General features: G+C 43.4%; 1 protein-coding gene across 1 annotated transcript; it reads left to right on the forward strand.

The window, feature by feature from the left end:
* The first annotated feature begins 546 nt into the window (after window positions 1–546).
* On the forward strand, window positions 547–12,026 carry LOC139544255 (uncharacterized). Its single transcript, XM_071351173.1, has 9 exons — window positions 547–901; window positions 1,802–1,980; window positions 6,683–6,787; window positions 6,946–7,095; window positions 7,321–7,560; window positions 9,078–9,453; window positions 9,669–9,910; window positions 10,273–10,448; window positions 10,722–12,026. The coding sequence occupies exons 1-9, from the start codon at window positions 781–783 to the stop codon at window positions 11,590–11,592; spliced, it is 2,460 nt and encodes an 819-aa protein (XP_071207274.1). The 5' UTR covers window positions 547–780; the 3' UTR covers window positions 11,593–12,026.
* Window positions 12,027–12,597: the final 571 nt, after the last annotated feature.

Here is a 12,597-nt window from a genome sequence, read left to right on the forward strand (position 1 = left end):
GACACGTTCCTGAATAACAGAGCAACACCTGAGGGAATGGCGTCTAAAACAATTGCAAAATCTTTAGGTGTTACAGGGACCTTGTAAAGAGATAAGAATTCCTTATAACTGAGTAAAAGACCCTCTGCATTTACCAGTTGGCTCACCAATAGGATATTATTTCGGAACCAATATTCTAAAAACAAAGAAGTATTTTTATACAATATATCCCGATTATTCCATATATAATATCTGTGTGGAGAAAATTTGTGTTTATAAATTAAGGACCATGACAAGAAAACCTGCCGATGAAAAGCAGAAAGTTTCACTGGAATTTTGTCAATATTATAATTGCACAACAACATGAAGTTAAGGCCACCAAAAGTAGAGAAGACATGATGAGGAATAAAATTCCAGATAGAAGTGGGTCTTCTTAGGAATTGTTTTGTCCAATTGATCTTAAAAAGTATTATTTAAAGTAGTAAAGTCCAGAAAATTCAGTCCACCATTCTCATAAGTGTTCATTACAACAGTTTTCCTAATGTAATGGGTACGGTTTCTCCTCAATCATTCTCTATGGTAAAAACACGTCCGCGGGTCTAAAGGCGTCTCGCGCTGAACTGCGCATTGACGTCTCAAACCACAACCCCCGGCCTGGTCGGTCTCGCAAACGTTACCAGAAGCCTCGCGATGTTGTACCTCTGGATTTAGAAACTCTGTGCTGGTACTTAGCTAGCTAGCTACATTATTTGAATGTTTACATGAATGTTTCTCTGCGTTGGTAGCAGATAATAATCAAAAATGAGCAACGAAGCGGTCTTTGAAACAATTGAAGAGGTCAATAAGCATATCTCACACGTCGAAGAGTCAACCTGTGTGAAATATATTTCTTACCGTGTGGACAAGCGCTTCAATGACCAAGGTAAGCTAGCTAGCAAGCTAAAGAGCTTCACAGATATAACAATGAGACAGACATTTCACCGGATGTATAAATGTGATGCATCCTGTTGGCGTTTCCTCTCTAGCCCAAATATGGTGATGAGAGTAATCCCAGTGGCCGGCAGTGAGAGAAGATGGAGCGAGATGGATTTTCGCCAACATTGCAAATTTTCTCATTGATGAAACATCTGATCTTTATACAGTTCTTTTAGAAGTATAATCTGTAACAGATTGGACTGTGTTTTGTAGACTTCACCCTTTGCCACGGTTTTAAAAATATACGTTGTTTAGAAAGAGTGCAAGGGCACTTCACAGAGTAGTCGTTCCCTAAAGGAGATATGCAAATCAATGCTAGAACGCGCCAATAGGATCTCAGTAGCTCGTGATTGGCTCTGTCCATCTCCTTGCTTCTTCTGCTCACTATGATTCATTTGCTCCTATTGGAAACTACAGGCTCTAGTCTATCTTGGGTTAGTTATAAAACATCTTTGAGAGTGTTCTGGAGCAAACGTGCATTGATCAAGCTACTGCTATCTTTTAGCCCTTCTATACTATTTAGCTACTGATACTACTATACTAAGTAGCCATTGATTGATTATTATTCTTATGTAGCTAGTGATGTATATTCTGCAAACTACTGGGGTGTATTCATTAGTCGTAAACCGTTTACTCAATACATAAAATGTTTTGCAAAATAAAACAAGTTTCTATATGACAAATTCAGGTAGGTCCCTCCCCGTTTTGTTCTGTTCTGTTTGCTCTGTTAGCTTCTGTTTGGTACCTAGACAGTAAACGATTTCCATTGCAAAACGGTTTGCAACAGAATCCGACTAATGAATACACCCCTGGACTCATGGCTCTTTCAATGTGTTCTGCTAAACAGGTTGGAAACCACAGGACCACAAGAACAGGCTATACTGGGAATGGAAGTACGGCAAGGGTACTCCCTGTATCCCCTTTGACGGCGTACCCTTTGTGTTCATCGGACACAAACTGATGGGATGCCACAGGGGCCGGGCAAAGTGTGGAATCAAGAAGAGGCAGGAACTTGAGGATCAAAGGGTGCTACTATCTATGATATTCTGAAATGGCTTTGAAGTGTTCCATGTAAATGATTAGGACATATTGTGCATCTGAACCTGGATCAAATTCATTAGGACACATCATAGCAAAACTTTTCAAAACATTGTGCAACGGAAAAAGGAAAGGAGCTTTTCTTATTGGAGTTCAGGTTTTCCCACCTTATTTCAGTAAATTTTCTTCCATATGGTGCCTAATCAAATAACATTTTATTGGTTGAATACACATATTTAGCAGATGTTATTGCAGGTGTAGCGAAATGCTTGTGTTCCTAGCTCCAACAGTGCAGTAATATTTAACAACAATATGCACAAATCTAAAAGTAAAAGCATGGAATTAAGAAATATATAAATATTAGGACAAGCAATGTCGGAGTCCGGAGTGTTGTGTGTGTGTGTGTGTGTGTATATATATATATATACACACTTCCATTCAAAAGTTTGGGGTCACTTAGATATGTCCTTGTTTTTGAAAGAAAAGCACTTTTTTTGTCCATTAAAATAACATCAAATTGATCAGAAATACAGTGTAGACATTGTTAATGTTGTAAATGACAATTGTAGCTGGAAACGGCAGATTTTTTAATGGAATTTCTACGTAGGCGTACAGAGACCCGTTATCAGCACCATCACTCCTGTGTTCCAATGGCACGTTGTGTTAGCTAATCCAAGTGTATCATTTTAAAAGGCTAGTTGATCATTAGAAAACCCTTTTGCAATTATGTTAGCACAGCTGAAAGCTGTTGTCCTGATTAAAGAAGCAATAAAACTGGCCTTTAGACTAGTTAGGTATCTGGAGCATCAGCATTTGTGGGTTCGATTACAGGCTTAAAATGGCCAGGAACAAAGAACTTTCTTCTGAAACTCGTCAGTCTATTCTTGTTCTGAGAAATTAAGGCTATTCCATGCGAGAAATTGCCAAGAAACTGAAGATCTTGTACAACGCTGTGTACTACTCCCTTCACAGAACAGCGCAAACTGGCTCTAACCAGAATAGAAAGAGGAGTGGGAGGCCCCAGTGCACAACTGAGCAAGAGGACAAGTACATTAGAGTGTTTAGTTTGAGAAACAGATGCCTCACAAGTCCTCAACTGGCAGCTTCATTAAATAGTACACGCAAAACACCCGTCTCAACGTCAACAGTGAAGAGGCGACTCCGGGATGCTGGCCTTCTAGGCAGAGTTCGTCTTTTCTTTTTATTAGCCAGTCTGAGATTTGGCTTTTTCTTTGCAACTCTGCCTAGAAGGCCAGCATCCCGGAGTTGCCTATTCACTGTTGACATTGAGACTGGTGTTTTGCGGGTACTATTAATAAATGTGCTGTTTCCAGCTTTCATTTACAACATTAACAATGTCTACACTATATTCTGATCAATTTGATGTTATTTTAATGGACAATTTTTAAATATTTTTTTTTAACCAAAAACAAGGACATTTCTAAGTGACCCCAAACACGCATGTGTGTGTATATATATATATAGTACCAGTCAGAAGTTTGGAAATACCTACTCATTCAAGGGTTTTGCTTTAGTTTGACTATTTTCTACATTGTAGAATAATACTGAAGACATCAAACCTATGAAATAACACATTGAATCATGTAGTAACCAAAAAAGTGTTAAACAAATCAAAATATATTTTATATTGGTAATTCTTCAAGGTAGCCACTCTTTCCCTTGATGACAGCTTTGCACACTCTTGGCATTCATGAGGACTGCCACAAGAAAGGAAGACCCAGAGTTACCTCTGCTGCAGAGGATAACTTCATCAGAGTTACCAGCCTCAGAAATTGCAGCCCAAATATATGCTTCACAGAGTTCAAAAGACATATCTCAACATCAACTGTTCAGAAGAGACTGCGTGAATCAGGCCTTCATGGTCGAATTGCTTCAAAGAAACCACTACTAAAGGACACCAATAAGAAGAGACTTGCTTGGGCCAAGAAACACGAGCAATGGACATTAGACCCGTGGAAATCTGTTCTTTGGTCTGATGAGTCCAAATTTGAGATTTTTGATTCCAACCGCCGTGTCTTTGTGAGACGCAGAGTAGGTGAACGGATGATCTCCGCATGTGTGGTTCCCACTGTGAAGCATGGAGGAGGAGGTGTGATGGTGTGGGGGTGCTTTGGTGACACTGTCTGGGATTTATTTATAATTCAAGGCACACTTAACCAGCAGGGCTACCACAGCATTCTGCAGCGATACGCCATCCCATCTGATTTGCGCTTAGTGGGACTATTTTCAACAGGACAATGACCCAACACACTTCCAGGCTGTGTAAGGGCTATTTTACCAAGAAGGAGAGTGATGGAGTGCTGCATCAGATGACTTGCCCTCCACAATCCGCCGACCTCAAACCAATTGAGATGGTTTGGGATGAGTTGGAACACAGAGTGAAGGAAAATCTACATGATTCCATATGTGTTATTTCATAGTTTTGAAGTCTTCACTATTGTTCTACATGGTAGAAAATAGCAAAAATAAAGAAAAACATTGGAATGAGTAGGTGTGTCCAAACTTTTCACTGGTACTGTGTGTGTGTGTGTGTGTGTGTGTGTGTGTGTGTGTGTGTGTGTGTGTGTGTGTGTGTGTGTGTGTGTGTGTGTGTGTGTGTGTGTGTGTGTGTGTGTGTGTGTGTGTGTGTGTGTGTGTGTGTGTTGTATAGACATTATGGACAGTATGTGGATAAAATATTTAGTGTATCTGTTGAATACGTAGGATAGAATAGTGTGTATATATACAGAAAAAGTTGAATAGGATGGCATTGACTAGAATACAGTATATAAACTCAGCAAAAAAAGAAACGTAAAAAAAGAAACGTACTCACTGTCAACTGCGTTTATTTTCACCAAACTTAACATGTGTAAATATTAGTATGAACATAACAAATAACAACTGAGACATAAACTGAAAAAGTTCCACAGACATGTGACTAACAGAAATTGAATAATGTGTCCCTGAACAAAGGGGGGGTCAAAATCAAAAGTAACAGTCAGTATCTGGTGTGGCCACCAGCTGCATCTCCTCCTCATAGACTGCACCAGATTTGCCCGTTCTTGCTGTGAGATGTTACCCCACTCTTTCACCAAGGCACCTGCAAGTTCCCGGACATTTCTGGGGGGAATGGCCCTAGCCCTCACCCTCCGATCCAACAGGTCCCAGACGTGCTCAATGGGATTGAGATCCGGGCTCTTCGCTGGTCATGGCAGAACACTGACATTCCTGTCTTGCAGGAAATCACGCACAGAACGAGCAATATGGCTGGTGGCTTTGTCATGCTGGAGGGTCATGTCAGGATAAGCCTGCAGGAAGGGTACCACATGAGGGAGGAGGATGTCTTCCCTGTAACGCACAGCGTTGAGATTGCCTGCAATGACAACAAGCTCAGTCCAATGATGCTGTGACACACCCGCTCCAGAGTACAGGCCTCGGTGTAACGCTCATTCCTTCGACGATAAACGCGAATCCGACTCTCACCCCTGGTGAGACAAAACCGTGACTCGTCAGTGAAGAGCACTTTTTGCCAGTCCTGTCTGGTCCAGCGACGGTGGGTTTGTGCCCATAGGTGACGTTGTTGCCAGTGATGTCTGGTGAGGACCTGCCTTACAACAGGCCTACAAGCCCTCAGTCCAGCCTCTCTCAGCCTATTGCGGACAGTCTGAGCACTGATGGAGGGATTGTGCGTTCCTGGTGTAACTCGGGCAGTTGTTGCAATCCTGTACCTGTCCCGCAGGTGTGATGTTCGGATGTACCGATCCTGTGCAGGTGTTGTTACACGTGGTCTGCCACTGCGAGGATGATCAGCTGTCCGTCCTGTCTCCCTGTAGCGCTGTCTTAGGCGTCTCACAGTACGGACATTATAATTTATTGCCCCGGCCACATCTGCAGTCCTCATGCCTCCTTGCAGCATGCCTAAGGCACGTTCACGCAGATGAGCAGGGACCCTGGGCATCTTTCTTTTAGTGTTTTTCAGAGTCAGTAGAAAGGCCTCTTTAGTGTCCCAAGTTTTCATAACTGTGATCTTAATTGCCTACCGTCTGTAAGCTGTTAGTGTCTTAACTACCGTTCCACAGGTGCATGTTCGTTAATTGTTTATGGTTCATTGAACAAGCATGGGAAACAGTGTTTAAACCCTTTACAATGAAGATCTGTGAAGTTATTTGGATTTTTACGAATTATCTTTGAAAGACAGGGTCCTGAAAAACAGATGTTTCTTTTTTTGCTGAGTTTACATATGAAATGAGTAAAACAGCATTTAAACATGATTAGTGACCAGTGTTCCATTATTACAGTGACCAGTAATTCCATGTCTATGTACATAGGACAGCGGCCTCTAAGGTGCAGGGTTGAGTAACCGGGTGGTAGCTGGCTAGTGACAGTGACAGTTCAGGTCAGGGTACTGGGTGGAGGCCGGCTAGTGATGGCTATTTAACAGTCTGATGGCTTTGAGATAGAAGCTGTTTTTCAGTCTCTCGGTCCCAGCTTTGATGGACTTGTACTGACCTCGCCTTCTGGATGATAGCGGGTTGAACATGCCTTGTCTCGGGTGGTTGATGTTGGGTGGTTATGGTCCTTGATGATAATGAATATGACCCTGGTTTCATCAATGCTTCAAGGTAGTTGTGGGGTTCACAACCAATCTCAACAATTCCATTCTCACCTGCCACTCATTTTGGTCTTTCAGGCAAAAGATGGCAAGGAAAAAAGAAACCTGTTGCTGAAAACCAAGAAGGTAGCATGCCCTGCTGTGTTCACAATCAGCCGCATTGTCAAGTTCCCTGGATTCAAGGTACGGGTGAAATACTGTGTTTATGTTTATATATGTTAATTATGTAACTCCAGTGACCGCGCACCACAGTCAACATTAGGATGCACATCAGACTAATATACATAATTATATCTGTGTGTGTGTGTGTGTGTGTGTGCGCTCGCTCCATACTGCATCAGTTGGAGAAGGACACATCACGGTTGAGGAGGGTCATGTCTATTTCCATCAAACAAGCTCTCCAGACAGACCCAGCCTCAGTGCAGTGGAAGATACAGTATTTCCTCAAAATACCCAGTGTCACTGACCACAAGGGCCATCCTATTGGAAAGGTATTACTATGTTATTACTATACTATGACCATTGGATCTATTGCATTGGACTCTCTTTAGGCTACATAACTAGTATCTGTATGCCTGTATATCTGTTCGGTACACAGATGTAATAAAACCTTGATCTCTTAAAATTCCTTGTGGAATACAAGTATGTGACCCTGTAACAGTGGTTAGGGGTATTTTCTCCCTACTTAACAAAAGCCACTCTACTCGTTCCCTCAGGGTGCAGATCAGATGGACGACAGGGTCAAAGGTTACATCCGAGCGTTGGTGCAGCAGGGGGTGAGGAAGGTGAAGGAGGTAAAGAACCAGATGGTCCAGTACGTGCGGACGGAACTGTTCCGAGACACGACCCCGCCACCGCTGAGGCGCTTCTTCCCAACAGAGAAAACCATCCATGCCGTCATGGCTCAGGTCATCGCGGAGGAACACTACAGCAAAATAGACCTGGTCAACCTGCTGGTGAGAAGGCTGTGCTGCACTCCATCATTCCCACCTATTCATCAGATATTTGGATTGTCTTCTGAGATAAGGCCATTGGGGCTTGTGGTGTTAGCTGTATGTTTTCAATGCAATTTATGAACAGTTTGTATGCATGTCACCCACCCTCTTTGAAACACTTGTTTAAAGGGGCATTTTACTCACTATTGTTTCATTAGTCTACTTTTTGATATAGTCCCAAAACATTCTGCATGTCAACATTCATGCTTTCAGTATATATTGCTTTCAGTCTCCTGATGCCCAAAATCAAGCAAGTGAATATGTTGGGTAAGGATAAACCGACAGTTGTGCTGAGCACATGAGGCATTGATACGTTATATTCTTCTAGAATCAATGAGTAAATATCAAGAATTGAAATGACAATTGAATAGTTTCCAAAATCCCAGTCTGTAGCTTTCAGTTTGGATGATTGTGTGTCAGTGCCTGTTTCTGTGCATGATAGAAAGAGACTTGACAAGCCTTTATTATACAATTCAGGAACGCACATGCAGAGTTTTCCACGGATTCAAGAAAAATGAAAATTCATAACAGCTCTGTGGTGCGTTATCCGTACATGGGAAGAGCAGAAAGTCACTGAAAATGTTTGTTGTCATCAGATCAGAGCCTGGAGTCTTTCCAGAGACTCCTTTCTCCACCAACAAAGGCTGTGTTTACTAATTGATATGTTTACATCAGATCTTTTTCAGAACTGATCTGATTGGTCAAAAGACCAATTAGTGAAAAAAAGATCAGAACTGGGCTGCCTGTCTAAACGCAGCCAGAGTCACTGAATTGGATACATAGTCATTGCCTCCATTGCGATTGTATTTATATTTTAGTAATTTAGCAGACGTTCTCATCCAGAGTGACTTACATGAACAATTAGGGTAAAGTGCCTTGCTCAAAGGGCACAGACAGATTTTCACCTAGTCGGCTGATTCTAACCGGCAACCTTTCTATTACTGGCCCAACGCTCTTAACCGCTAGGCTACCTGCCACCCTACTTGTTGACAGTAGATGCTGGCCATTATTATGTAAATCTACAACAACAACTGGGTTGAGTGATGTCATTCTCTTGGACCCCACCACTCTCTCCCTGAGCCCATTCCCCAAACAGACAGAACAGCAACACCAGCAGAGCTAAAGCACCCCTCATTCTGGAACTGCTTTTTAGAAAGTATGTAGTCTGAAACTTCTACACACTGGGTATGGTGAATTAATACATGGGAACTTTAACAGGTGTCCTCAGTGGAACATTTTGAGAACCAAGGACTGTGTGTGATGTAACAGAGCACAGATAAATATTACTCCATGACATAAGGCCATGGGAATATCACTGCTGTGGTTTAGAATAAGACAGACATGTTATAGCAAAATTCAAGGTGCACAACCATATATAAAGCTCACACTGGCGCAAAAAGGAGTTTGGTTAGCACTGAAATAATTGAAAGGACGCAAAAGTTTCACCTCAGCTATTAACCATAACCTCCCCCCCTTAGACCTTGGCAGAGAATTGGAAGGCGGAAGCTCCTAGAATCAACTTCCTGCTTAGGGTTCAATCAGAGAGCGAGAACCTGTTGCTCTGCTACCAGACAGACTGGCAGCGGCGGCTGCTTCGGCAGTATGGCAAGGAGGTGTGCTTCCTGGACGCGGCCTATAAGAGGACGCGCTTCCCACTGCCACTCTTCTTCCTGTGCGTGCGCACCAATGTGAGCGTGGCGCCGGTGGGCCTGTTTGTGGTGCAGTCGAGGAGCGCCGAAGCCTTGGGGGAGGCGCTGGGGGTGTTCAGGCAGTGGAACCGGGGCTGGAGCCCAGCCTACATCCTCACTGAACACTGCCCTGTGGAGATGAAGGCGGTGGAGGCAGCATTCACAGGTGAACAGTGGTGAGGTTTTAATGTTAGCTATGAGGTGGGAAAAGCAAGTTAGCTTCATAATGTGCTCTCAACACTGTTGGCTGTGAGTTTCAGGATTTTCTTTTGAAAAGACCTGTTGGTCAAGAACATGTTTAATCTTTTACAATCTCTAAATACTAGAGGATGAGGGTGTTAGAGTTTGATAATTACAGACTGTTTCTCATTCCAATCTCAGGTGCTCAAGCAGTCTTCAGCGATCACCTGCGGGAGAGGACCTGGACCAAGTGGCTGAGCAACCGGTCGCGAGCCATCACCAACCAGGAGGGGATCTTTGATATGATGAAGGCCATCGCTGGAGCCCTTACCAGAGAGCAACACCAGGGGGCAGTAGAACTACTACAGCAGAGCCCCATCTGGTTGGAAAAGAGACAACTTTTCAAGAACTGGTTCACTAACAAGTGGCTGTCAGAGGAGAAGGTTTGTAGTGCACATGTCAATTAATGAAATCGCAGGGGCAATGGGGTCAGGTCCTGGACCTGCTGTGTCTTCACCTGCGTATTAATGAAGGTCAGGGTGGTTAGACGGAAAGCAGATCTCAGACCTGTGCTTAGAGGTGCTTTCATCCTGAAGCAGACAGCATGTTTAAACCACACCTACTGTATGTAGACAGTCTGTAGAAGTAACAGTAGCAAGTGTGTTATGTTTTTGCTAGCTGAATCCATGATACGATATCTAGCTATAGATCCATAATATGCTAGCTACAGGTCCATAATGTGCATCCTAGTCTAATGATGGGGCATACAGTGGTTGGCTACATGCTCTTGTTCTTGTTCATTCAGAGATGGGCGAACGCTGTGAGGGTTGATATTGTCAACTTTGTGTCTATGGTGAACGGAGGTCTGGAGATGCAGAGCGACTTTTTCACACATAATAACATGAAGGTCCATAAAAAAGACACCCTGAGCCAAATGCTGCAGTTCCTTGTTGACGACTACTTCCCACAGATGCACCAAAGGTAAGTTTGTTTTAGAATAGGATTCAATGTCATTTAGAATAGTATTTGCTGTCAAAAGTAGTCTTCTATTGAGATATCTGCTAAATTTATGGAAGATAAACACCATATAATTTACAGTGCTTATCTTCTCCATTGGGGTTAAGATGTAGGATGTGGACTCATCTTGACATTTGACTACTTTTGTAAACTTTTATTTTGGAGTGTAATTCCCCTTTAATGTAAGTGTTTTGATGTTTGGTCAGTCTAAACCTGCTACACTCCCTGAACCTCCAGGTACACAGACCTCAACAGCCAGTCCTCTGGCGAGTACAGCCTCAACCCCACTGTGCCTCCGTTCCTGTGGCATCGCCCTTGGAGTGTGGTGGCCCTGGTGATGGACAACATGTCTGCGGCCCTGCAAGACCCCGACATCGTGGTGGAGCAGGCCAGCGACACCGCCAACGGCACCTTCCGGGTGAAGAGTCTGGCAGAGACCAGGGCAGCGCGGTCCTACATGGTCAGCTTCGGTTCAGAGTCCACCTGGCCCTCCTGTGAGTGTGAGGTGTGGAGGGACCAGCGCCTGCCCTGTGAACACTTCTGTCACGTCTTCAGGTCTGAGCCTAACTGGACCTGGGAGCACCTGTGTCCCAAATACAGGGACCACCCTTTGCTCACACTGCATTCACAGACCATTCACACCACAACAGAGGAGATAGAGGAAGCCCTCAATGGTCTAATGCATCTCTCCCCAGCTTCCCCAGTCTCTCTTCAGTGGGATGGGCCTGAAGAAACAGTGCCACTGGTGCAAACTCCTCAAACTCCACAGTTACAACTGCATAGCATACAAACACAGTGGGTGGCCCCACAGGCTTCACAGGGTCTGCGGGAGAGGGAGGAACTGAGGAGGGAGTGTGTGGCCAAACTCAAATCCATCATGGAGAATGTGAGCGGGATCAACGACATTGACCACCTACAGGAGCTCAGGCAGAAACTGGACGTTCTCCAGGCTCAGAGTGAGGCCATGGTGATTCAGAAGGACGCTAGCGTCAAAACAGTTTCCACCTCCAAGGGGAAGAGAAAAAGGGCAGGGGTGGAGATTATCGTGGCCATGCCCAAACGCATCAAAGTGCTTTCCCGAGTTGATGTAGAAAATGTTCAGAAATAGCTTTTTTCTAAAGAGGTAAAATAAAGTATGGTATTAATCAGGTTGTTGCTCTTATTTTTTTCTAACTCTTTGTTAGGATGTTATCACTGTATCTAGTTCTAGAAAGTGTTTGACTGCTTGTTCACAAGAGTCAGCTTGATGTAAGACGCTGCTGCGCACATTCACAAACCTTTCCATAACAAATGAATAAATCAGTTAAATTGCACAGTCCAGACTATTTAGAAATTAGCCAAGTATCTCAACTCCATGCGGAGTTGAGTGGAACCTAGAGTTTTTGGAGTGAAACTCCAACTTTTCTTGAAGTCGCTGTACAATCGATACTTCAAAATTGTAAATTCTTAAACCCTTACCGTGTACCTATTTTTGTCCTCTCTGGCTTTCTTTGTTTGCTGAAATCCATACCTTTTAAATAAAAAGTTAATCAAATACAACCACTGATTGTTTCCTCATTGAAATTCATTTGACATATTTGCGCTGAGTTGCCATGTTCGAGCAATAGCCAGTGGCATCATGCCCATAGTGCCCCCTCAGATTTTTCCATTTTATTTATTTTTATTAAAAACTAAACTTTTTATTAAGCCCACGTTTTATCTTAATTATTTATAAAAATATCTGTCAGTGGTATTTTGCATCGGGAGCACACTGAATGGACCAGGCAAAGAGTACCCCCTTCCTCCATTCTCCCTAGTAAGTGTGTGATTCAAGGTGCACAAAGCAAAGAGATGCCTAGGCAGGACACACAATACTGTAGTGCATGCAGTATCATCAGTAGAGGAGGAAAGAGAGCGTACAGCAGTGGACAACGACCTGCTCTCAGAAGTTCAAGGCCGACCACGGTACTGCAGGCACAGTTAACAGAAAACAGGATCCCCATTATCGTGAATGCAAAAATGGCAGTCTTCGTGGTGAATCATTGTGTAAAGAATTGTTTTTCGAAGACAATCATGGTATCAATAATTGCTTCTAATACATCAGATGTACCCTGGTCGGCCTTCAACTGACCCT

The sequence above is a fragment of the Salvelinus alpinus genome, chromosome 18 (assembly GCF_045679555.1).
Source record: "Salvelinus alpinus chromosome 18, SLU_Salpinus.1, whole genome shotgun sequence".
In the NCBI taxonomy this organism is placed as follows: Eukaryota; Metazoa; Chordata; class Actinopteri; order Salmoniformes; family Salmonidae; genus Salvelinus; species Salvelinus alpinus.